Source organism: Zonotrichia leucophrys, chromosome 1A (genome assembly GCF_028769735.1).
Source record: "Zonotrichia leucophrys gambelii isolate GWCS_2022_RI chromosome 1A, RI_Zleu_2.0, whole genome shotgun sequence".
NCBI lineage: Eukaryota > Metazoa > Chordata > Aves > Passeriformes > Passerellidae > Zonotrichia > Zonotrichia leucophrys.
Genome location: NC_088170.1, coordinates 27,681,737 through 27,708,864, shown reverse-complemented (window position 1 = coordinate 27,708,864; position 27,128 = coordinate 27,681,737). Strand labels below are relative to the sequence as shown.

At 36.0% G+C, this 27,128-nt stretch overlaps 1 protein-coding gene across 6 annotated transcripts in view; it reads left to right on the top strand.

Moving 5' to 3' along the window:
* PPP1R12A (protein phosphatase 1 regulatory subunit 12A) overlaps positions 1 to 27,128 on the top strand; it is a 112,451-nt gene that overhangs the window by 55,179 nt on the left and 30,144 nt on the right. For 5 of the 6 annotated variants that reach the window (XM_064701996.1, XM_064701994.1, XM_064701993.1 and 2 more), the window contains exons 3-11: positions 7,514 to 7,632; positions 13,769 to 13,928; positions 15,723 to 15,867; positions 18,037 to 18,111; positions 18,569 to 18,657; positions 18,785 to 18,942; positions 22,974 to 23,095; positions 25,579 to 25,794; positions 26,581 to 26,675. In XM_064701996.1, the coding sequence (XP_064558066.1) occupies positions 7,514 to 7,632; positions 13,769 to 13,928; positions 15,723 to 15,867; positions 18,037 to 18,111; positions 18,569 to 18,657; positions 18,785 to 18,942; positions 22,974 to 23,095; positions 25,579 to 25,794; positions 26,581 to 26,675 (1,179 nt within the window). Of the gene's footprint in view, positions 1 to 1,978; positions 2,117 to 7,513; positions 7,633 to 13,768; positions 13,929 to 15,722; positions 15,868 to 18,036; positions 18,112 to 18,568; positions 18,658 to 18,784; positions 18,943 to 22,973; positions 23,096 to 25,578; positions 25,795 to 26,580; positions 26,676 to 27,128 lie in introns of those variants that run through there. The other variant, XM_064701997.1, reaches the window with a different exon arrangement.

Below are 27,128 nucleotides of genomic sequence, written 5' to 3'. Positions count from 1 at the left end.
TTTTTGCCCTTTATTCCTCCTGGCAATGTCAGGCTCCGCTTCAGTTTTTTCTTGGGTGCTGCTTCATTTGCAGGTTTTTTTTTGTGGTAGGTTGGTTTTTGGTTTGTTCTTTTTTTGGAATAGGCCATATGTTTCCCTATATGGCTTTCTTCGTGTTTTTGACTTTACTTGCTTCGCTCACTGTTTATTTTCACCTAAACATTGCTCTGCCGCCTCTCAAATGTCTTTCCCTCTATATGGATAAGGCATATGTGAAGGCTCAGTTGCTTTTCAGATGCTGCAAGTAGGAATTTTTCCTTTTCCATCTTTGCATTTTAAGTTTAGCTGGCCACCTACGTACAAATATTTCTAGAGCTGGCTTCTTTCAGAGGTTTCTTGGAGCACAAGAGGAGTAAAACTAACCAGATACTGTTATCTACACTGTTTCTTTTATGCTCCTGCATACCAAAAAGGAAGACTGATGAGATTCTACTTAATGTGCTTCCTTGGGCATCCAAGTAGCAGTGGAGGCTGGGAACTGCCAGCTATATGCAAAATTCAGGGGTGTGTTGGTATGTTATAGAATGTTGGCTTCCTAATCATAAATGTATTTTTTCTCTAGGTACAATATTTAGGAGTGATAGAAAGTGATGTTTACATAGGAACTTTTTTTTTTTTTGTTTGACTACTTTGATAGCTTTGGGAGTATATGACAATTTTGAAGCAAAGATGTGTGTCAGTCCAAGATGCCTTTCATAAGAGCTTCATGGGAGAGAATCAGAAGCTGGATTTGATGCTATCTGCAAGAGCTATTGCATATTGAAGGACATAAAAATTGTCTTTGCAAACTGGCTAATTATTTAGAAAAAAAGATATATGCTTTCGTCTGGATTATTCTGATGAAAATTGAAAATAAATGTCTCCCTTCTATCTGCTTAAAATCTTTTGGCCATTTGTTTCTCACCTATTTTTTGTTGTTATTTTTTAAAGCATCTCTAGCTATCAGAAATTCTTGGGGTTTGTGTTCTGCAAGAGAAAAATCAGAAATTTACTTCAGGTCTCTTGTTGATATTAGCTGTCTTAAAATCGTCATGTATTTCAGAGTAAATAATTGTCTAGTTATGCTAAGTAACCCTAATTGGTCTGATTTAACTTTGTGTTTTGCATTGCTACTAGCTGATGATAATGCTTATGGGGGGAGCATTCCTTTTTAAAAAGTGCTGCAGCACTCTTTTTTCAGAAGAGGAAGATGTGAGTGAAAGTCCTCTGGATTTTGCAAAGCAGCATAACCTTAGAAGTGCATGAGTTTTTTCGTTATTTTACATTATTTGATTTAAATTTAACTGCCATCACAGAAGCCTGTCTTTCTTGTGCCAGTCTCTATTCAGTTTTAAATGCTCAGAGGCAGAATGCGGAGGCACAGCAGTGACTGACAGTGTGGGACGGCATTTTGCAGAGTGCCTGAATAAGACATCCCTGCGAGTTTGACTTTGTTTTTCAAGTCGTTTGATTTGATCTCCTTTGGTCTTAAAATCATGCAGGAGAAAGGATTCTAGGCCCACTTGAACTTCTGCAGTTTTGGTTGCAATGCTGAATTTGGAACCTTCGTGTTCTTTTCTAAATCCTGGATTGAGAAGAGAGAGCTGCAGCAGTATCTCAGCTGTGGAGAGGCGCTTGGGGAAGTGACCTGTTCTGTGTTGTGTTTCTGTGCAGGGGTGAGGAGAGGCCTCACCCCCGGCGGGGCCGAGCAGGGGCGCTGTGGGAGGGTCCCTGCCCGGGCCGGCCGGGCCGCTCCGCGCCTGCGCAGACCTGCTGTTGCCGCCCCACGCTGCGCGCGTTTTAACCCTCCCCACCAAATGCTGGTAGGGATTGCAACATAGGCTTCCAAAACTGGGAAGTTGTGGCTTTTTGTCATTGCATTTATCTGGGGTTTGAATTACGTGTTCAAAAGTGAGTGTAACATTGTGAGGGTGCATGAGGGAGTGATTGAGGGGTAGCTGTACCCTGGCTGTTCATACCTGTTCAGCCAACTGGATGTTTTCCGTGGGGCTTGCCCACTGACACAGGGCATATTTATACTGTGTACCACAACAGAATTCAGCATAATGTTACTCTCATGCTACTGGATTTGCTTCAGGTTTGTATTATTTTAAGACATTCAAGAAAAATAAAAATACCACGACTTTCTTAAATATTTTATTTTGAGAAGTACATCCTTATAATTCAAGAATCACCTAGAAGTTATAATCCTGTCTCTCAATATGTTGTCCTACAGGTATGTATACCTTTTCTTACCTGGCCTATAAGTGTTATTTTTGCTGAAAGTTAAATACCAAATAAAACTCCAAACTGATAAAGCCAGACCAAAACAAAACTACATTTGGAAATGACAAGTAATCTTGAGTTAGCATTTCTACCTTGTCTGAGTTAATATGAACCTTGTTAGGAGATCAGAGTGGAACTATTTTACAGTTAGAAAATATTTTAAGAAATATTCCCTGACATTTAGAGCAATAGAAGGTCTGAGAAGGATCAGGTTTTACAGTTTCAGTATACTTCAACTTTTAAAAAAACTGAAAATAGTAATGTTAAAATTTTATATTTTTATTTGTTAGGTGTCTCTTGGAGGCCTAATTGTTTGGCCAGAGTTATTGTAAATGTATTTCTGCCAGTAATATGGATGTTTTACGGAGATGTGCTTTTATAAGTGCATTGATACTTTATATTTAAAAAAAATAAACAGTGAAACAATTCTTAAAGGCACTTAAAAAAAACCCAACCAAATTAAAATACATATTCCAAAATTGTCAGTTTTTAATTTTTTTCCTTGTTTGTTTCTTCAAATGAGGGTTTACACAGCTGCATGTATACAGTGATACTTTTTCAGTCTCCGGCCCCTTTTTGTCATTCGGTTAAGATACTCATGGAATTAATTTGAACTCCAGCATGTATGGATTTTTTTTTAAACCAGCTGGGCTTAGCTGAAATCGTAAATGTTCGCTAATTAGTTAAAAGTTCTTGGCAGCGGTGCTGTTAGTTGGGCCCCCAGTGGCAATTAGGCCTTGTTTCACGGGAAGGACACACTGGGCGTATTTATTTAAGATGTATATGTAACATTGTTTTAGGCAGGTCTCTCATCACATTTTAGGAGTCAGGATCTGCTGTCAGTCTTCTGAACAGTCTGAAGGGACCCCGTGTTTGCCCCAGTGAGTCCCCAGTGAGCTCAGTAAGCAGTTTGTAATGGCCACTTGTGCTCTGCCCTTCCCTGTGCCTTCCGCCCTTCTGGTGACCTTCAGGTTCAGCCAGTACTTCAAGTTAATTACATCGCTAATGCCTTTGCAAACTTGTTTCCAGATACTGCGAACTGGGCCAAGGTTCCAATGTAAACATATGCCCCTCTTTCTGGTGCTGAGATAAATAATATGAAAATGCTATCTGCAGTGGATGCTGTTAGCCAAGCTTGAGCATCTTCCAGATTCTTGAGTTCTAAATTCAGAGATATGACTCAACTTTGTATACAAAGTGTCTTCAGAGAGAGGTTTTCCTCTCTTTTTGTCTATATATGCATTTTGTTAACAGATGTACAGACACACAATGTTCAGTTGTAAGGGTTTTTTATTGGTTTGGGAATTTTTTTTTAAATTCAGAATGTAGGCCACATTGCTAGTTAAACTTTTTTTATTTCCAGTTCCTGGGACTGGTTTTGGTGTGGATTGTTTGGCTTTTGTACAGTAATCTCAGGGTTGGTTTTTATTGTCTCAGATATACTAAGATTCCAGCCCTTTATTAGTTATATAAAAATATATTTTTCACTAAAGGATGGGAGAGTATATGGGTTTCATAATAATTCTAGAAAAATAAGTGTTTGCTTCTTTTTTTTTTTCCCAAAGTAGTTAATTTCAGTTTTCAGTAGCTATTGAGGAGTATATAGCAGTGACTCCTAGAAGAAAAAATTTAGTTAGAAGTATATTTGCCCTCATAAAATAATGGTTTTGCAAAGCAAACTACTTCTTCTAGTCTTACCCAGAATGCATAATCCTTGTCATGGAAATACCACGACAAATTATTTTCTTTTCTTTTGCTGCTTTTATCTCTCCTAGTATTCCTGGGATACTTGCAGTTCTCTATATTTAGATCCCAAGAGACTAAAAGTGATACCTTTAGCTTCAGTGTTAACACTTGAAAGTTTAAACTCGATAGAATAGTTTTCTATATAGTAACAGTAGCTACAGAACAGCTACTGTTTCTTTGTCATCTAATTAGATTTAAAATGAAAACTTTCCAATACATTATACAGTTTATCATTGAATTTTCTGAATTTTTCTTCTGTAGTTGTCTAACATTACCATTTTTGAACTCAAAACTTCAAAATTTCAAAAGACACAAATTCAAGTGCTATACCAAAAAAGTTTATTAGGTGATGGTGGAAATCTTACATGTTTTTACTTTTTCACTGCTTCCAAGTTTACATAAAGCACATTTTATAGACATGGTGTCAAAATGCATGGGTCTGGACTTTTTATTACACAGCTTCAATTTCCTTTTCACTGTATACATGTAGCTGTATAAATTAAATATCTGTCAAGGAAATGAAGTTATGTTTGCTTGCATAGGAAAGATGAAATTTTAAGATGAAGGTATCATCTACTTTAAAAAGGTAAAATTCAAGCAGTTGTTTGTATACATTGTTTGGGTTTTTTTCCCAAAACATGGAAGTTTTATATATGCATACATACCTACATACAATAATACATGGTAGCATGTGAAGAGTTTAGTATCTGGCACCAGGGTAACTAAAATGTCAAATACACCTTTATTTGAAGTCATACTATATAAGTTTTAATTAACATTTAGTTTGAAATACAGATCATTCGAGAAATATTTTTCTTATGTAAACAGCAAAATCTTTGCATTCTTAGGATGGTTCTGGTACTGTCTTCTGCTCAGTGATGCCCTATGAAGACAGGGCATCATTCACCTGGTCTTGTTTACCAAATCTGTTTCCTGTGTGTATGCAGTGTAGAGTCAAATTATCTCCACATGGAAAATGATTGCTTTCCTTTCCACGGGTAGCACTAAATTCCTAATAAAATTACTGATTCTGTAGGTAGCAGGTTGACTTCATGTACCCTGTGAACCCTGTCATTGCTTGCTGAAAGTAGCTGTGCTCTAAGTAAACAAATGCATCATGCACTTTTACAGGACGAGGTGATCTGAATGATGCGGAAAATAGAACAAATGTAGATTTCATAATCAGGTGAAAAAAGGTTACACATTAAAAGGTGTCTTTAAAATAATTGGATTTGAGTTACTTGGTTTATCGTAAATAATGTTCTTTCATTTAATTTTCCTGAGAGGATCACTGTTAATTTTTGAGAGGGATAGCAGTGGAGGAGCCTAGTTGAGGTGGCTGAAGGAAGGCTGGAAAAAGTGTGTTCTGTTCTCACTTCTGTGGCAAGAAGTGTGCTGCCTTTCACCTTTGTTGTGTTTCTTCCATCCCTTTAAATCCTGTGAACTCGGAGCAAGTTCACCTATGCTTACTTTGCTGACCCAAGGAAACCAAAGCCCTGTAAGCACCTGCAAAAGGAAAATCAGATAACTGTGCTTCTCCAACCCTACAAATCCCCTAGCATTGCTGATCTGATTTTGATCTGTAAGCAGCTTCATTTTGAAGTCTGCTTTAAAGGATCAGTTGATCGTGAAGTTGTCCATCTATAAAAATAATAACTTTAAAATGCTATACTAGCCTTTTATTCATTCCCTTCACTTTTTTATGCATTCCTTCTTTTGTCATATCTACATTGACCCAGTGACCAAATACAACTGCTTCAATGAGATAAGTATTTTCTTTAGAGAAGTGGTTTCATTTTCTGCTAGAGGTATTCTGTGGAAATACATAAAAATGGTCTTTTCCTGTCTATAATAGAACGTAAACATTGCAAGAACATTAATATTCACTTGGATTTTTAAATAAAGATATTTTTGTAAGTGGTTGACTTTGTAAGAGAGTTGATTTCCCCAGTGCTGTTTTTGCCCGTTTAGCAACCCCCTGCATAGCAATTACCTGATCTGTGACCTGAGAGGCTGTTTCACTGTTAATACAGCTAGTATTGTTGAGAGACATCGTTCCTCTGTATTATTTTATCATTCCTGCGGAAGTTCAATTTCTTAGAAGGAGGGAGGTCAGAGTTAGAGCACAGCACTCTTTCAAGAAGAACAATATAAAAACAGCATGGTTTACCAGCATCAAAGTTGTTGGTAGCAACTGATGATGTACATGTCAGGAGATAATAGTTGCCTTTCTGGGAATTCGTTTTCATTTTGTGATCTACTGGTTCTTAGCACTTCTTGACGTAATTACAGAGATTTAGTAACAAGTGCTAGTCATACATTAAAAAATACAAATATATGAGAGTATTAGATTCTGAGTTATTGATTAAAGATAACAGATTCCAGCTATCTAGGATGATAATTAATTGGCAGAAGTTAAGGCAGCAATAAACTACTTCAAAGCATTTGTATTAGTGTTGGATTAATTTTGTGATTGTCTCCTGCATAATTTGGCATTCTGTAATAGTGAAGTTAGGAAAGCACTCTTTATTTTGTACACCTTTTATGACAGATGATTGATTCTTTGATATATTCTGAATTTTTTTTTCTCAAATATGCGGAATATATGAATTAAGCTGTGCAAGACAGGAGGTGGATTTGCAGCTTTTTCTTGTCTTGACACCTGTCATGGCTCAAAGTATCGAATTTTTTAGGTTAATGGAAATATTATGGTCAGAAGCTGCAAGACTATTGATCAATTTTAATTGTTCATTAACTGTAGCTTTTCAATAACTTGGTAGGCTTATGGTTTAACACAAATAATATAATACTTTTGTAACCTATTGGTGGAATTGATACTATGACGTAATTGGAAATTGAGAATTTTCGGTTCTTGACTCCTGAGACAGTAACATATTAAATAAGAAAACATAATGGGATTGAAATGCGTAAAGTACTGTTTTCTTTCTCCCCCTTTCCTCCTTCCCCACCAAAAGCTGACCTGATGAATACTTAGAAGGAGATGTAGTTCTGTTTTTATTGACTTTAAGAATCTGCCGGAGGGATCAGGGATCATCATTTTGGCAAATAGTATGTGCCACTGAGTTACAGGAAAAGTGATTTAATTAGAGGAGGTCACAGGAATTGGTGGTTCCATCTCCGTTCAACTTGTCATCACTTTTGGTCATTATCTAGCCATTTTCTTCTTTCGGTTTTTCAGGTATGTATGAAACGTGTCAGGAGTCTTTGTGGCAAACTAACACCAGAAGGCTCTTTGTATTAATGGGTATTAGGATGAAGAGACATGCCAGTATTCATAGGTTGCAGACAGTCTAAAGTGTTTGTGTTTACACCCAATGTAAATGTTTCTATTAATTGTATGTGTGCATATGATAGCCTAGTGGCTGTTATGTTGGTTTTTTGGGTTTTTTTTCATCAATTTTGCTGTGTTATTTACGGGCTTTTTTTCTTTGTCTGTTGGCAGGTATTTAATTAGTCAAGGAGCACATGTAGGAGCTGTAAATAGTGAAGGAGACACTCCATTAGATATTGCTGAAGAAGAGGCAATGGAAGAGCTGCTTCAGAATGAAGTAAATAGACAAGGTAATTTTGAATACAGAAGGGTGGTTGTATTTATGGACACTAAATGTATTTTTGAAAACTTGGGCTAAATTGTGACTGTTGAAGTCAATTTATTTTCTAAAGAGAGTTGGTCAGTATAGAATGTATGGTGTTTAGGTGTCTGTCTCTTAAAACAGATTTACATAATTTAACAGTAAACTACTAATTGTCTCTCAGGGCTTTGCCCAGTTTTAATTTATATGCTTAAACCCATTTAAAGCCCAAAGCAAATGGTGAAAAGAAACTGGAAGACATGATCTGCAGGGAAATGAGAGATACCTACTAAGATCAGAGATACACAGAAGTAGAGTGGATTTGCAAAGGCTTTGATTCAGTTAATTGGTAGTGTTAACAGAAATTTGATTAGCCTTTTTTACAGTTAACACACAACGAACATCAGATTAGACAGTTGTGTGTATTTTTTGTCTGTATTACCATTTCTCTATTTGAATTGGTTGTTCTCTTTTCTAACAGTACTGTCAGTCTTGCTTAAGAGTTGTTTCTAGAGTTCACCTCAGCCTAGATTTTTTAAGGTTCTTGAAATGCTTGGCTTTACTGATGTGTGATACTAAATGACTGCGGTAGCTCTTTATCAAATTGGAATTGTTTGGGGAATGAACTCCTCCAAAATCTCTTTTATATGTTACTGCATTTTTTTAAAGAGATATTTTGTTATATAGGATTTTACATACATTTTTATAATGTGGATATTCAACATTACAAATTACAACAACACTAATTTTTATTCTTTTGCAAGTTTAATTATTTTGAACATCCCAATTGTAAAATCAGCATAATGCCACAGCACTGAAAATCTCCGTGAGGTTTACATATTTCACAGTTGAAGCTTACTGTAAACTGTGTAAGGTACTGTCTTTATAAATCTGAGAAGAAGGTATGTGTTCCCACACCATAGCTATTAGCTTCTAAAGGAATAATGTAGGTTGTTTTAAAATACTAAAGTTCACTTAGTATGGACAACCTACTTTCCTTCCTCTTGCATTTTTATGGCAGCTGGTTTGCTTGCTTGTTTCACGGAAGCAGGGAAGAGGGCGTGCATTATCCCTCCTTCTAAACTTGTCTTTGAAGACTTAAGAACTGAGGGCTTTTATGTGCAGAGATAAAATCAAAGGAATTATTTCATGATTGTGGGTGAGAGTGGACTAGGAAGGGTATGAATCTGGATGTGAACTTACAGTGGATATCTTACTAAATCATGAGACTCTTGTCTCAGCAATGATATTTTAATTATGCACCTTTGATGGCATCCTAGCTTGCATATAGATATTACATAAATTTGTGTATTAATGTTACATTAAAAAAGGATTATTTGGTCATTATCAGAATCACTTAAAAAGTGCATAATTGTGTTTGTTGTGGCTAGAGAAGTTAATAGCTATAAAATAGGAGCCTAATTGTTTCTCTTAATGGGCAATTAATAGTGAGGCATTGTGACAGTTTAATCTTTGGCTATTCAGCTGTGTGTAGCTGAGTGTCATTATCTTCTAGCAGTGAGATAATTCCATATGATGCACTCCTTCATATTAAATAAAACATTGCCACAGTTTTGATAATGCAAGTTAACAGTGGGGTCGGTGGAATGATCAGCCCTGGCTCAGTGTTAAGGGTGATGGAAGACCAGCCTATTTATTTTGAAAATAAGCAAGCCTGGATGACAAAATATCCTATCCCTGTGTAGATAAAATATGCATTGTGAAAATTAAATAGGCACTTTCCATAACATTTTTGCCTTGCAATCCTTTCATGTATTTATTCCTGCGTTCATGGTAGCTTCATTTTTGTGATGTGTGTTAATGCTGTAAATTTGGCTTCCTACAGATTAGCAGAGTTGTTTGGTGGCAAAAAATTGCTTGGAAAGATTGGTCAGGTTCACTGTGATTTCAGATTTAAGTGATGATATTTGACGTTTGTTCCTGTTAGAAATCCAAGAAGAATCATTGGTTATGTCTCCTTTTTTGCTGCTTTTGTAGGCCTTTTGTCTTTATAAGAAATGTCAAAACAGATGACCCAGCTACTCAGCATTCTGTTAATCATCAATTTGTACTTAAGCCCATTTTTTAGCAGCTATCAAGCTGTATTTTAAGGACATGTCTTATTACTGGACAAAAGGTGGAAGCCTCTAGAGACACTAAATGCGCAAAAATAAATCATAGAATACAATACAGTTCAGTTCTGTGTTACATTACAGGCTTAATAAAAGTAAAGATCTTCAATGTTTCCTCATCCTATTTTAGTATTCGGGCTCCAAGGTCTGACCTGACTAGAGAGGAGATGGTCAGTGATACAAAATAATCTTCTTGTTATACAGGTTCTATTGTTATGAGTGTTGGCCATTAAAGAATAAAGATTTTCTAGTATTATTATCCAGTGGCTGTTTTTCTTTAGTCATTCAGATCCCCACATGCTACACCTCTAAATTGCACCAAGGGTCAGGTGCCTTTTCTGTGCCTGTGTCTTCTTGTGTCCTGCTGAGCAAATAGAATGACTTGACATAATGGACTGTGCAGGAATTGTGAACTAAGGGAATAGCTATCCTGTAACTGAAGCTGTACCACTCTGATAATTAGGAAAATGTTTTTCTACCCTAATCTTCAGTGGAGAATTATTAGCTTAATTATTTTTTAAGCTTAAAACCTTCCTTAGTTTTGTAATTTATGAGAAGGGAAATCACATGCTCAAGTAAGGTGTAAAGATTTTTTTGACCCATTTACAAACACTTCTCAGATAACAAAATCAGGTGTTTAATGGAAATTATTCCAGAGTAGTGCTGAACAACTGTTCTGTTTGCACTCCATATGGTTAAACTATTTTGTGTGTTATAAAAAGCTCTTTTATCAAGGACTTCTGTTGGTCCTCCATATGACTAATACCTTTTGCATTGGTCAGTCCCATGTATATATAAGAGGCCACTGCAATTCTCAAAATCATTTAGCTTCATCAAAAATATTATTAAGTTTCGCATTGTGACCTGTCATGTTTCTACTCTGCAGTGTTTCAGCACAGAGTTGTGGAAGTTGTCTTTTACCAGTAAAGTTTTCATTTGCACTGGTGAAAACCAGCAGACTTGGAAGAGATGTGGTTTTAGTCCTGGCCAGCCCTGGCCAGTTTTAAATGTTGTCTCTCCTCAGGGCTCGAGTGGGGTTACGTATAATGATTTGAAGTGACTTTTTTAGCTATTGATTGTCAGATGGCCTCCTAAAATTATTTTTAACTGGTTAAGCAGTTATTTTGAATTATAGGAAACATTCTCACGAGGTGAGTTAGTGGGGAGAGGTGATGTTAGGTGAATCAGGGATTAAGTGTAGTAGCTATTTATTCAGTAACTATCAGAATGGTCACTCCTGTCCCAAGGAGAAAAACATGTTCCTCATTCTTAATTATAGGTGATGTAAAAAGACTGTCCCAGATGTATTGCTTAACTCAGATTTGTTTATATGGATAAAATGCGAACTATTACATTTGTATATAAACATTCACTTCATGAAGTAAAAAGTGGGTTGATCTTCCCTGCAGTATCTATAAAACATGCCTTTATATGGCTGAGTTGTCCTGAAACAATGATTCAGCAGTTACATTTATGCTGAATTTTCATTAAATGCTCACTGAATGGCACACTGTTTTCAAACCTCATTTGGGCTGTTGAGTAAAACTTGTTGATCAGGAAAAAGTGGAAGCATTTAGCAATAAATTATTAATGCTATAAGTTGTTCGGCTGCCAGAGAGGTTAAGTGCGCTGGTGGTGTGAGCGAGTGCTGTGGCTGAGGCTGAGCTGGGAGGCAGCGCATTGCCATCTATGGGCCGTCGGGAGAAAGGGTTGGAAACAGATGATGAGCATTTTCTTTTCCCCTGGTCTGGAAAACAAAAGGAAGGAGAAAAGCCCATACAAGGTATAATAAAGGCTGTTTACATTCCATTTTCTGTTGTTAATAATGGGAATTGTATTTATCTCAGAACACAACTTTTTTCTGTGCCACAAAGTTTAATTCCCATTTTCACTCCAGTTATTAATGTGGAATGTTTTATTTAGATTGGCAAGATTCTGGTACTTTCTTCTGTTGAAATATGACCAGAAATTAACTGTCTTGTAAAATAATGTATTGATACAGCCATTACTCCTCTGTAACCTTTATGTTTTGTTTGGGCTTCAGAAATCCAGTAGTTTGTGATATTAATGGAAGTCTGTATTGAGTGTTAGTTACTTTTTCTGCAAAGCATTGCTGTTTTAATATAATAATCTGGATTGTTAGGGCTGTCTGGAAAGTAAGCTTAGATGTGACCCCTTAGAAGCTCACAAGATCAGGGCCTGGAATGAGTTTTTACTCTGTTCTTCCTTTATACCAAAGCGCCTCAGCACAAGCAGCTATGTAAACAGTTTTACACTGATAGGAGTTTGTTCAGATTCTTCAGGTGGAGAAGGTTACTCATGCTGATAAGGATTCACAGTTGGACTTTGAGCATACACAAAAGGGAATGGACATAAATGTGACTAAGAGATGATCAAACATACACTATTTATCATATAGTAGTATTTTGCAGGCAACACTGACATGTAAATGACTGTATTCTAGAGTATTGTGCCAGGATCTGCTGGTCACTGCTGTGTCATTCTGAAAGGAAAGCAGATGCTCATGCCCATGAAGTTAGTAGTTCACCTATCAATATGTAGGAGCTTCCTGAGGAATGAGAATGTGTGACTATCAGTGTATTGTAGATTCAGAGTTCCTGGTCTTCACTCTTCATATTTGTCATACTTGAAAAGTTTTTTAGCTTTTTCCTCTGCTGAGTCCTTCAACAGCCTTGTATGTCTTCCCGCATCTTGGAGACTCAACATCCAGATTATGGTTTTTTGTCAGTTTCTGATAAAATGTAATTCTATTAATTTTTTACCTAAATTGTCAAGATTAAAATGGTTTTGCTGGGCAATTTATTGAATGAGTCTAGGGGTTTGGTCAAGTCCTCAGAACACTGACTGTTTAACTTCCTTCAATTACTTTATGGTACTTAGTGAAGTTTTATCTTTTGATTGTCTTTAGCATCAAGTTTTATAGTATATATATCTTAAGTCCCTGCATACCAGTGTATAAGATTAGAGAAATCATACACATGAAAACATTTTGTTGAAGGTTGGGCCACTGATTTTCTGACAGAGGTCAACCCAGATACAGTTTGTGCTCTTGATGATCACAGTTTCTAAATTGCTTTTCCTTATGAGTTGTCACCTTTCAGCCATCGTTGCTAGAATTGTGCTCCTGCATAGTTCAAGATCTCTTTCCTGCTATGTTTTTAAGTAGTACTTACAAAAATGCTTGCAAAAAATGTGATTGTATTACCCTTTCAGGGTCTGGAATTTATTTCCATTTGTTTAACCTGATGCATATACTTGTAGGTATTATGATGATAGACTGTATTTCTCCCTTTCCATCGGTGTATAATTTAATTTTTTTTTTGTGAGACATACTGTAAAAAGTTTTCGGTGTTTTGGATGTTTTTTTAGTAGAGCTATGAAAGTGCAATATCCAAAGTGTTGTCTATTTGTGTAAAAGGTTTGTTATTCATGTTTTAGAAAGTATAGAAGGTATAGCTTCATTTTGTCACCACTGTTAAGAAGCAAGGTTGTTTCTCTTCCCATAGAGACCTGTTTGTAAAACAACTTCAGCTGTTTTCTACTGTGTACAGCTACATCAACACAGACTTGGTTTTTGGTGCTTAGAAAATTAAAATACAATTTTTCTCTTTTTTTATCAGGTCGCTTCAGTAGTTATTAGTGTGATGGTAGACATTCTTAGAAGAATGAGTTTGAAGAGTTTTACTAGATTGATTTCATGATTATTTATTTCTAATACTTTGTCCACCCAGCCCCTCCTTTTGTTAAAAAAAGCATTGTGCAAGCTGTCCCTCAGTGTTGGATGTTTCCATAGCCTTGGAATTCATCTTCCGAAAAATGTACATATCTAACTGTGAACATTATTCAGGTTTAGGGGCTTTTTACTGTATCATATAAATGTAGCATAAAATTTGTTATATAATTGAAACGAATTATTTGAACTAAAATTTTTTGTGTCTTCTCTTCCTCTCTCCCCCTCCCTGTCTGAATTAGGGGTTGATATAGAATCAGCTCGCAAAGAAGAAGAACGAATAATGCTGAGAGATGCAAGACAGTGGCTCAACAGTGGCCATATAAGTGATGTCAGGCATGCAAAATCTGGTGGTACAGCACTTCATGTAGCTGCTGCTAAGGGCTATACAGAAGTCTTAAAGTAAGTGTGGTTTAGCTTTTTATATTTTTTTGTCTTGATGTAATGCTGCTTGGAATTGGGCACTTCTAACATTTAGGGAGTGTATCTTGAAAATCCCAGTCTCTAGAACAATCTATGCTCAATGCTTGATTTGATATTTTCAAGCACTCATAAATCATGATGTGGCTAGCTTTCTATTCTAAGTCATTCAAAATATGAATATAGTATACATGTTGAACCTAAATACTTACTTGTAAGAGAAGAAAGTTGATTAAAAACTTCCCTGTTTCTAAAGACAGCTATGTAAACAAGCTTAAGAGCTTTTTATAATGCCAGTTAGCATCCTGGTTGGTGCATATTTTCAGGACACCATATTTATTTCCATACGTAAAACAGAGTTTGTAATTCAGGCTAAAAGTTTTTACACTTAAAAACCAGATAATTTAACTTTGTGTTTTGATGGTGTTTTTAAAATTCAATTCAATGACTCTTGAAGTCTTCCCTGGAAAGCTTTAGGCTTCAGATGTCCCCTAATTCACTGCTTTTCATTAATCTAATATGAGTATATATCGTAACATATTTAATTTCTTTTTCATCAAAGCTTTACTTTTTTTGTAGTAAAGCATAATTAGTAGTACATTGCTTTAATGTGATTGTAAATTTAATTGACTGCTTTAGCAGTGATAGGAGTTCTTACGAACTGTAACATAAGTGAAAATGAGCATGCATCCTGACTGGGAATATTGATGCTTTAAGGTCTGCAGAGCAATTTCTTGAATGGGAGTTCTGTTTCAAAAAACCCTGATGCTTCAACACGATCGAGACAAATTACTCTGTTAAAAAAAGGAATTTGTGTTTTAGAGTGGCAGGTGTCTGTAAGGGAGTTGTATCTATAACTGTTTAGATATTTTTTAGCACCCTCAGTTACTGTGTTTTTTTGTAGTCCAGTCTGTATATTTCTCCTAGGAGAGGCAAAACATATGTGCAGGCAGTTTTTGTGATTGCTATAATTACCAAAAATGTGTGCTCTGTATTGGATGCAAGACTGCAAGATTTGCAGCTCAGCATGTGTGGAAGTTGACTCATTGGAGGACATTACTATAAGTGTATTGGCTTTTGAAAAACTTGAAAATTTGTTTGGAAAAAAATTTTGTTCTTACGTGATTTCTAACAATTATGAACAGTGGTTCAGACAGCTCTTTACATAAAAATACTTGTTGGGTTAAGTGTCCTTTGTCACTTTGATGCTTACCTGAGACCCATGATGAATGTGAGTCCTGAATGCAGGCAGAAAAGCAGGTCCTCTCTTTGAGGAACTCTGCTCCCTCTCAGAGAACAGTTAAAGCATGTAAACACTAGAATTTTGCAAAAAGTTGATGACAGGAAGTGAAAGTTCCAAACAGCTGTTTTTAGAATGGAAGGAGGTTTCAATGGTTTACTAATAAGAACACTATATCTAACAATTTTTTACATTTTACAACTCTTTTCCTTAAAAATAGCCTTTTGCCTATTACCACATGTACAGAGAATATCTAACTGTAGAGACAATGGTCTTTGGAGAGGAAGTGAATAGAGTAGAAAATGGAAAAGGCTGTTTTTCTTGAATTTTCCTTAAAATATGTATACATACCTGCTAAACAATGAAAAAGCAGATGTTTCTGTGAGAAGTAAAATTAATCAATTGTCAGCAGCCCAATGAAAATATCTGTGAGAAAAAAAGAGAAATATATTACCATAGAGCAGTTTTACAATTTTTACGAAAATTTATTTATCCCTGTCAGCAGTGTCAAGATCTATTTCTTTTAATTCCCTCAGGCTTTTAATACAGGCTCACTACGATGTAAATATTAAAGATTATGATGGCTGGACACCACTTCATGCTGCTGCTCACTGGGGTAAAGAAGAAGCATGTCGCATTTTAGTGGAAAACCTATGTGATATGGAGGCTGTCAACAAAGTGGTAGGATTTTTATGTAATCCTTGTCAAGATACAAAGTTCTGGTCTCTAAAGTGACTTTAGAAGCCAGGGTAAGAAAAGTGATGATAAACTGCTGTTTACTGTCCGTGGAGCTTTATATAATGCATGTGTTGTCAAAACAGCATGGTTGTGTTCAGAACTAAATTCTCTGATTGTCTAAATTAATTTAAAGGCCAACTTTATGCTTAGCTCTGTATTAAATGATCCATTCAATCTTTGACATGGAAATTAATAATTGAAAGAGTTTGTTGGCATTTCAGAGGTACAGAATTAGTGATTGGTGGATTGCATTTCAGGCTTTTATCTGATCTCTGGAGGTGTTGATGGTGCCTTTGGGTAGTGATTTAACTCTTAAAATCAGTTTGTGTTGGTATATTGAAGAGTTGTCACTATATTATGCTGATTTGGGTGTGGTGGAAGAAAGCTGTAGGCACTCTGCACCCCCTGGACATAACCTGAATGCTTCCTAAGCTCTATTTCTTTGACTTTCATGCAATGGCCTGTGTGGCTTGCTGGTCTTGCTCCCAGTAGACATAAATATGTTCATGAGTTCACATAGCCATCAAAAGGATCCAAACCTTTTCTTTCAGCCAGTGCTGAGCTCTCATTCTTCTCTTGTTAGTGTGTTTTACAGATAGATTCTGTTCTCCTTCCAATTTATGTGTTAGATTTTTTTGCTGGGGTTATGCACTAGAGAGCACTCTCTAGTACGTTCAAATCCACTGGACAAGAATAAGCAAAAAGGAGACATAGAGACATAGCAGCTTTTTTTCATATGGAGTTGTTTCTGCAAGCTAGGAGAGATTTGCCTGTTTTTAAGTAAGCTAGTAAGCATTTTGCTTTCAGAGATATGGGGATTGAAAGCTCTAGATTTGGTTTCAGTTGTATGTGCTTAGCATCTCAGAGAACTTAGCCATTATTGTTTAGGCACCTGACTTCAGCTGTCAGCTGTTGCAGATTTGATTTAAGGTGTAACCTTCCAACTGCAACGGTTTCCTGCAAAGTGACTTTTTGTGGTCATAGTAGGTCTAACTACCACCTAACAGCTACCTGAAAGTAGAAGGCCACATTAAAAACTGTAGTTATAATGCAAATATAAATTTGTGGTAATAGTTCACGTGGTAGAAGACCTCAAGCTGTTTTGGCTAATTCTTGTTGAAAGGTGCACGTGCTTCTGCTGTATGATCAGAATTAGTAGTTTAAAGGTTCATCCTTTCTAACCAGTTAAGATAGTCTTCACAGTGTAATTAGGAATAAGTTGGCCTTTAGTTAACATCTTGAGAAACTGAAATAAGCAGAGACAAACAGGAGCACCTTTCATTATTTTTATAAGCTGCTGAGGCCACATTTAAATGACTGCTCTGTTTTTATTACTGGTTGTTGTACAGAAGTACAATATGTACTTCTTTACGTATGAAGTGCAATGATCTTGTCATGATCCCCCCCAAGCATCTCAGTAAGCCCACCCAGCATGTTGATGCAGCTGCATTTATGCCAGTGAATACAGGACTTTGCCTAGATTCCAGCCTTCAAGTATATGGCCCATGGAAATCATACCCTAAGGAGAAATAACAAGTGGTTGTAGCAGATCTTTATAAAATAGAGTGTAAATTGTAAACTAGAGTTTTGCTGTAAACTGTGAATGCATGACTGCTTAAATTTAGTGCAACTCCTTTAAATCATTAAAACTTCAAAAATCAAGCTGTATATGATAGTCTAAGATGGGCAGGATACTGAACTGCTCAGGATCCATCAATTCAACTGCCATTGTGAACAGTTGTTTGGCACTAATACTGTGAGATTATATTCATCAATCTACTTTTCATTCATGGTGTTCTTTTTTTCCTTCAAACTATAGTAAAATTTTATTGTCATGTCTTTTACCACTTAAAAATGTGTTTATTCATCAGGTATAAGTGTTTTTTTAAAATTTCTCCCCCACCACCCCACCCAAAAAAAGTGAATATTGCAAAACTGTTTTCAAGTACTGACAGACTAACAGTTTGCAGTAGAGCTTGATTCATATTTTCCAGTTTCTCTCTCTAAATGTTCTCCTTAACCTGCATCATCATGAGATGAAAAGACATCGTAGTCCCATACATTTAAAGTCTGTTGTACAATTATGGTGTTTTACTTCTTCCCTTTCTCCAGGGCCAGACAGCATTTGATGTGGCAGATGAAGATATTCTAGGATATTTAGAAGAGTTACAAAAGAAGCAGAATCTGGTAGGCCTTGTGCATATACATAGATATATATATATATGTGTGTGTGTGTGTATGTTGCATTTTAATATACATATGATTATAGTATCCACCTCAGGGCAGGATAAAAATTAAAACTAAAGTTTTAAATTCAGGGCTTCAATTCAGGTGATGCCACAGTCATCTCAAAAGGTCTTTTATGCCTTTACTTGTCACCCATGGTGACCAAAAAAGCCTTGGAAGAAAAAAGGCAATCTACAACTTGCCTTGTCCAGTGGGCATTTGCTGATCCAAAGTATCAACAGTGAGCATCTTACTTGGAATAACAGTTTCTAAGATTTTTAGAGCTTTGAACATTCACACTTTTTGAAATTTTTTACACATTCTAGTGTTTGTAGTAATTAGAAATTCCCCTCCATTTGTTATTTTGTCACACTGATGCCATTCTAACAAATAAACTGCATCATTTTCTGTTTTGAAGCTTCATAGTGAAAAACGTGAAAAGAAATCTCCCCTAATTGAATCCACAGCCAACTTGGATAATAATCAGACACAGAAAACATTTAAAAAGTAAGTAAAAATAAAAAAAATTGTGAAGTCTTTAAAAAAGATGACTTTACAGCTGTCACAAAGTCCTACTTAACAGGCTTTAGTAAATTTTTCAGTACTTAGTAAATACTTCTCTTTACAAACTCAGTAAGGAGACACTGATTATGGAGCAAGAAAAGAATGCATCTAGTATAGAGTCTCTGGAGCAAGAGAAAGCAGATGAAGAAGAAGAAGGAAAGAAGGATGAATCCAGTTGTTCTAGTGAAGAGGAAGAGGATGATGACTCAGAATCTGAAGCAGAGACAGGTATGTTATTTGGAGCATTGCATTTCATTAAATATATACTTTATAAATTTACTTGTTTAATATCACGTGATACAGAATTAAGTATCTTACATTTCTCTTATTCTTCTGTGTTTCACTAAGTTTCCAGTTATTTGAAAGTAAGTTTGTATATGTCTAAAGTTGAGTCGTAACAGATGTATCAAATGGATGTCTGCACTGGTAGCTACTTAGGTTAAAGCTATTAGCCAGCTTACTTGATTGGCTGCTTAACAAATAGATGCTGTTAATTAGATAGATAAAATAATATAAGCCTGAAGTAGCATGTCAGAAACATTGAAAAAGTTAGAAGGTCAAATTAGAGAGGAAGAATTCGTAGCAGTATTTGCTTGTGGAACTGGTGCAGAGATTGGATCAGAAGTGCAAACATTCTCATTTGTTCTTACCATCTTGAAGTAATTACTACTTAATCTGGCTCAGGTATTCATAAAGTAGTAGTGCATATATTTTCAGTGTGTTCTGAGATAAACTTTTAAATGTATTATTTTAATGTTGACTGTTAATTCATATATAACTTCAAGAGGAATGTTCTTTGAAAAGTTTTGCATTGTATGCACATTACTCTATATTTTTCTCCTGAGAAATAGAATTAGTGGATTGTTTTGTTCTTGAACAATTATCAGAGCAGTAAGTACTAATAAAAGAGCAAAATGTATCTTTTCCTTTCAAACCAGAAAACAAGCGTCTGATAATAAGTGTTTAAAGATATATGTTTAATCCTAATAAAGAATATTAGAATCACAATGCAGCAGTACCTTACATAGACATGGATGTCATTAGAAACAGCCTGTTAATATTTTATACATTAACTTTTAAAACTAACCAGGTTTAGTGAGCTGTCAGTTTTTATTTTAATACATTCTAATTTCTACACCTGAAAAGACAAGACTAATAGTGTATTTCAGAGCTAGCCAATTTATCATAAGCATTTAATGTAGATAGAAGTAAAAATAACTTGTGAAACCAAACTTTCTATTGTGGTTTAATTTTTTTTTTGTAGTTTGAAATAATCCAGCATTTCAATATTAAGCTGAAAAAAAGTGTCTGGCAGGCTTTGTAATTACTTTTTTACCTTAGTGCACTTGCATCCATTATTTACTGAGCTTTGCTAAACTCAAACTACTTATAATATATAACATGTAGTAATTTCTCTGTCACTGAGCTGACTGTAATGTCTGCTGAACTTTATGACTCTGGTAACTGTGTTCTCTTCATTGCCAGTAGTTCGTGCCAGGAAAATTTGACTGTGACACAAGAATTAATTTATGTAAACTTCAGGGGTTTTAATATCAACAAGGCTTTATCATACTTTATTTGGCAAGATACACTTGAAGCTTTTCCCTGTAGAGCTACATCTCTTAAGTTCCAAGATTTTACTTTCCCTTTTTTTTACCGTTATTCAGCTTAAGGTAGTTAAAGATTTTTCAAGTGAAAAATATTATTATTATAAGGAGCATTCTGGTTGTGGAATATTTTAACAGTGTTCTGTATTCTAAAGTTGTGGAAAAGGTGATTTCAAATCTTTTGGCATAATTGAAAGGTTTTCCTGTGTTTCATTGGTTATGTGAGAATATAGTTTAAATATAAATACACTTCTGTCTGTAAGACCAAGAAGGAAAACATGAATATGAAAGTAGCTTATTGCAAAGGACAGGGAAACAAGATAAAAAATAAAATTTTCATAAGTTCAGGTTTTGTAACTTACTCTTTTTGATGTACTCTAATTTTTTTTTTAATTAGTCCATATCAGCTTAGTCATGCATACAACTGTGCTCTTGCTGCTCTATTAATATTTTCAGAATACAGTTGTGAAAAATCCATTTTTTCCTTCTGTGCTTTCACTCCTGATAACTTTTTCTGATGCCTTGAGAGGCCACTTAGAACAGAGGCTAGATAGAGTTACAGGAATAAAGTAGGTATTTATTAAAAGGCCTTCAAAGGATGAACCTTGGGCAGCAAAAGAGCCAGGCCAAGACCCAAGATGGACAACAGATCACAAGTTTTTAGACTTTTATAACTTTTGGTCCATTTACATATTAGGGTTAAATGTCCAATTACAGCTTCAGGTTATGAAGTCCCATTCACCCAGATTGCTCTTCTCAATTCACTGTTTATAACTTTTGAGCCTGAAGCTGCAACAGTGTTCTTGGGTCTCGGCCTGGACAAGGATTGTTTTGTCTAACTAAACTGTGAGGAGAAGGTGCTAACACTGTATGTGAAGTTCAGAGTTATCTACTGCTGCAGTACAGAATCTGGAAAACTGAAAGCTAAAATTTAAGGAATCATTTCTGTGTATTTTAAAGATGTATTGCTTACACATTTCTATCAGATCTGCCTGTGCATCATCTCGAATCATACTGTCAGTCCACATTGCCTTGTTCAGCTTTTTATAACCTAGAATTTTACCGCCCATTTTTTTGACTTGTGTTTAAAAAGAACTTTCCATATAGGGCCGTTGGTCATGTAAGCTATTTATATTTGTATTTGTTTACTGCTTAACTAACATTCAAAACATCTGTTCAACTATGTCCATAAAACTAAAACAAGTGTGTAACACCAATACTGTGAATTACACAACTTCTAATTGTATATCAGTACTTTATTGAATTTAAATGTTAGTTGGAAGAACACTGCATGAAAACCTTGTATACTTTCTAAATTAATTGCTCCCAGGCTGTATGGGTCACATAGATGGGAAGATGTGTGGGCCAGAACCATTGGGTGTTGAACCCCCATGTTGCTTCATACTGCACTAATAAATAGGAGGCAACATCCAAGCCTGAAGAATGTGCAGTTCAGATACACGAAAAAGAAGTGAAGGTGTAACATTATGAAGCTCAAGCAAAAGCAGTGACAGCAGTTTTTGTATCTCAATCATGACATTTTCTGTGAGTTTGTGTAAGAAGGGTTAAGGTTTATGAACCATGGGCTGAGGAAGGAATTTGGAGAAAGCAGAAGAGATTAGGTAGGTAGACAGTGAAATGTGGGTAAGAAAAGCAAGGGACAGAGAAGGAATGAAGCAAATGGTAAATTGGTGCTCTGCAAGGCAAGTCCTGTCTCAGGTCATTCTGGTGACCAGAATTCCTGATGTGCTTCTCTGTACAGTTAATTATTTCTTTGAACTCAAACATGCATAATTATCAGAGAATAAAGGTTTCATTTTAAATTTGCCCCTGCTTTCTATACTTAATTAACTGTTACAGAGTCACAGAATCAAAGAAATCATCAAGTCCAATTTTCCCTGCCAAGGCAGGGTGACCCTAGAGCAGGTTACACACAAAAGCATCCAGGTGGGTTTTAAATGTCTCCAGAGAGGGAGATTCCACAACCTCCCTGGACAGCCTCTTTCAGAACTCTTCCACCCTCAGTGTTCTTCCTCATGTTGAGGTGGAGCTCCTTGTATTTTAGTTTATGGCTATTGCTCCTTGTCCTGTCACTGGACAGCACCAAGAAGAGTCTGGCACCACCCTCGACACCTGCCTTTGAGATACTTATATACATTAATGAGATCAGATGAGATGCTAACAGATCTCCCACTGTTTCAGTTTTTATGGTCATTAGCCAGATGCTGAAATACAGGCTGTGTGGGGAGACTGAAATCTGTCTCCAGAGGTTTCCAAGATGTGACTCATCTAAGCCGTTAGCAACCTGATTCATAGGCAGTATTGACCCTCCTTTGAGCAGAAGGGTGAGTTAGGTGATCTCCTGAGTCACTTTGAATGATTCTGTACCTCTGTCTCTGCATCTCTGAGTGGTAACACCTGATGAATACAAAAAAATTGTTGCATGCTGCGTGCTCAGCTGTTTAGGAAAACAAGGTGGACCTAGCTAAGATGTAAAGTAGGAGTGAGGGAGAAAACACTGAGAAATAAATAATAAAATGCTGGTCATAAAGTTAACTGTCAAATTTCTTGGATGAAAATTCAGTTAGGTGTTGTAAAGGTGATGAAATTGTGAATGAAGAATGAAGATTAAATCTTGTCAATATTTTGCAGATAAGACCAAAACCTTGGCAGCTAATAATGCAAATACCACAAGTACACAATCAGCATCAGTAGCTGTGACGGCGCCCTCAGTAGCTGGTGGCCAAGGGGCACCTACATCCCCTGTTAAGAAGGTAAAAGAAAATACCTTTTTATTTTATATTATAACCTTATGATTTTCTCTTTCTTTTTTCTGTGTAAGTATATATTTTTGATTCTAGTGTAAATACTTGATCTGATTAACCGGTGAATTGAGAAAAGTATGCACAGATTCTTAAAATACTTTATGTTCTTCCCCAGATGCTGTTAATTTTTTTTAATTTTGAATGACTTCAATTCTGCACAGGGACCTAAAATACAGAGCTATTAAATAGCTGAATGTAAAATCATTCTGAAAAAGAAAATGCTGTTGCATAGTGAGTGGAGTTCTTGTGTTTTCTGAAACTAAACTTCATCTTTTGAAAGTCTTTTCTATGTCAAACTCCTCCAGAATTTCTAGAAAATACAGTTCTTGTGTTTCTCAGTACCTGTATTTCTGATGCACTTAATTCAAGGGAGGCAGGCATGACCATGTGACTTTTGGGAGTCCCTTGGAGTGTTCACCTAGTACTTTGGCAGAGAAGTTGAAAACTATACCTGAAATAAGAAGTAGAAAATTGTGTGGGTCTCATCCTTGTTTTAATATGGTTAGGACCTCATGGAAGAGCTAGATAATAGGGACACATGATTTATTCAATGCGTAGCTCAAAGCCACACCTAGCAAAGCCATATTGCTTGCTGGAAGCTTTTACAGCTTGTAATTTTACAGGAGAAGTTAATTTGGATGAACTTGAGTTTTACTTGGTAAGGGGAAGATGGGTATCTTGGGGAAAAAAATACAGTAGATAAGAAAGCATAGTCAGAAGTCCAACTTTTGGAATATCAGAGCAAGCTGGGTAGTAAGCCAGTAAATCTTCATTTGTCATTCCTTACAACTTTCCTGTACGCATCATCATCAAAGTGTAGCCCTGTACTAGTGCATCTGAAATGCATATTCAGGAGAAGTGGTAACCGTGATATACTGCAGCCACAGTAGAAACAAAAGACATACCACTAGGACATACTACTCTGAATTGTATTTTGCTCCTGGGAGCTTACTGGGGTTATACTTCCATATTCACAGTAGAATCTAATAGTGGTTCATTTTACAAAGTATACTTTAGGTGCAGGTATGGGGGAGTACTTTCATAAGAGAGGAAATAAGCTTGATTTTAAGCTAAATTACAAGCTTTTATAAATCATCAATACACTTCTGATTTTGTTATGCAGAAATTAATGGTTTATATTTTGGTCTTCTAGGTAAAAGGTACAGGCTAACAATAAACTGTAGTTATCTTCCTATGACTAGGAAAGCTCAGGGCCTTCTGTAACTATAAAACAAATGCACTTTATAGCAAAAATATTATCTTGTAACATAGCAGGTACATGTGATCTAAAGGAGCAGTTACGGCTCCTGTCGATAAACAAAAATGCTTTAAACTGTTTTTACGTGTGAAGGTAAAGCAGCACTCTGTGTGTGATCTTGCACCTATGCTTGCACCTGCCTTTTTGGGTCTGCACCATCTGATCTGCTGTAGCTGCACTTCTGCTTTTACATCACAGATGGCCGAACCAAGAGGTGCAGATGCAGTGTACTAAGCTAAAGTCAGGTTTCCTTCAGTCTGCTGCTCTGTGACTGCAGGTACTGAAGGTAAGGCAAGTCTGGGAGGATAGCCACGCTAGCTACTGGCATGTGGGATGTGATTCAGGGATATGAATGATACATGGTAAGAAGATGAGGGGTATGTTAGTGTGAATCTTCCAGTACTCTCAACAGTGTGAAGATTTAGACCACAGACCTTGTAAGGTCACAGGCTTTGTTGTTCTTTGCTATGCAAGCTGTAATTCTGTCTCTGAATGAGGTAAACATGCTGTGTTACATTGAGCTGTTATCTGTTACTATGGTTTTAAGTCTCTTACTGCTTCTTTGGTATTTTTGTGTTGTGATGAAGAGTTACTTACTATAAGCCTAGGAACAAACTATATGGTGTTAAAACAACCTTTGGTTTCTCTTTTCCTTCCTTTCAATCTTCATCTTTGTCTTGTCTGAATTGGCTTTAGTATGATTTCATTCCTCCTGTCATGCCTGTCGTGGAGTCAGTAGATCCTGCATCATGGAGGCAGGGCTTGCGCAAAACTGGCATTGTTCTTGTGCCCAGTAAGGGTGAAAAATCTATGGTGAGGTTCTTGCGTGCACAGGTTTATGTACAGGTTGCAAAATAACATATTTAATCAAAATGTTAATACCAGATTTGCATGTTTCTAAGTTTTTATCTCAAGTTCACAGCGTGTATTACAAAGTGTGAGTTTTTGTAAGCTAACTTTTATAAGAGTGGTATTCCTTGACCGGTCTTACGTTTCTGATCCCATTGACTAATTCAAGAGAAAAGTGCATAGGTTGCCTCTCACTACAACTTCCCTACAAGTTCAGCACTTGTGATTATTAAAAACAGTTGTGTTCTCGAATCTCTGCAAGGAGCGTGAATTACCACAGATAACATAAATTAATAATGTAAATTCATTTTCATGTGTTTTATAGTTTCCAACATCTACAACCAAGGTTTCTCCCAAAGATGAAGAGAGGAAAGATGAATCTCCTGCTTCATGGAGGTTGGGTCTTAGAAAAACAGGTAGTTATGGTGCACTTGCAGAGATTACTGCTTCCAAAGAAGCTCAGAAAGAAAAGGACTCTGCAGGTGTTATGCGTTCTGCATCAAGTCCTAAACTTTCCTCTTCACTGGACAACAAAGAAAAGGTAATAATTTTCAGGATAAAACAACATTTTGAGGACTTCTTATACCTTTCTTAGTATAGATGTTAATGATATATTATAGAAGTAAGATTGTAGTACACATATGTTCTTTAATAAAATTCCAAAAAGTGAAATTACAGAGCTTCTTTATATAGTATCTCTCAAAGTGTAATATGCTCCTTCAGTGTCTGGTGACCTGGTACATAGGTCTGGCATTTTATTCCTTTTTAGGACTTGCAAAGCTAGTAGTCATTTTTGCAATTCGGGGACATGGGAGATTTGATAGCACTTGTATCACTTGGAGAATTATGCTAAAAGAATCTTACAAATGAAAGAAGTCTCTTTTATATTAAATTTCATTTTGTAGTGATTTTTTATTTTCAAAAATTGGTTCTGTAGCTAAACATGGATACGCTAAACCAAGTGTTGTTCCGGTACCTGAACAAAATAAAACTTGTGCTTCTGTTTTAAATACAAATGTTCATATGATTTAAAGATTAAGAATAGTAATGTACTGTGCTATATAAAAATACTGAACCAGTTGCTTTCAGGAATCACTGATGGAAGTGTACTGCAGCAAAGCAGAAAAAAAAGTCATTAGCATTACTAGAATGGAAACATTAGCAGTTTCATTTTCCTGTTGTAGCCTTTTATGATATTTAACTAAAACTTTAAACTCGTTTGTATAATCAGGCTACAATAAACATGGTCAGAGTTGGCATAATGATCCTTTTCCAGACAAGATAATCAATAATAGTAACAATTAATAAAAAAACTAATGTCTTTCAGGAGAAAGATGGAAAAGGAACTCGACTTGCATATGTTGCACCTACAATACCAAGACGGCTGGCCAGTACCTCTGACATTGATGAAAAAGAAAACAGGTGACTATGAAGTTATATATCATTTAATATGAAATTAAATAAGATTTTAGAGTGGCTGACAAACTTTGATGTTTTAAAACTGTGCTAATTTGTAGCATTGTCTGACTGTATAGGTTATGCAGAAAACCAACTGTTTGCAACTGCAGAAGTGCTAACATACATTATCATGCAAAAAGAGGTACATTATGATGGCCAAGGGTATCTGAACATAGAATGCATATTTTCAAAGTTTTGTTTTATTTTGCCTCCTACACCTGATTGCCTTATATATAATTTTGTGAAAGACATGTTTTATTCTTCCTATTGTCTGAACTTCAGATTTTGAGCTGGTATTTTTGTTAGAAATTCAGTTTTTGTATATCAGTTTTTGGGATAATTTTTCTAAGTAGCTTTTTGCAAGGTCATTCCTTGCTGCTATAAACTGCAGCAACAGCCTGGAAATTCCTTATGACT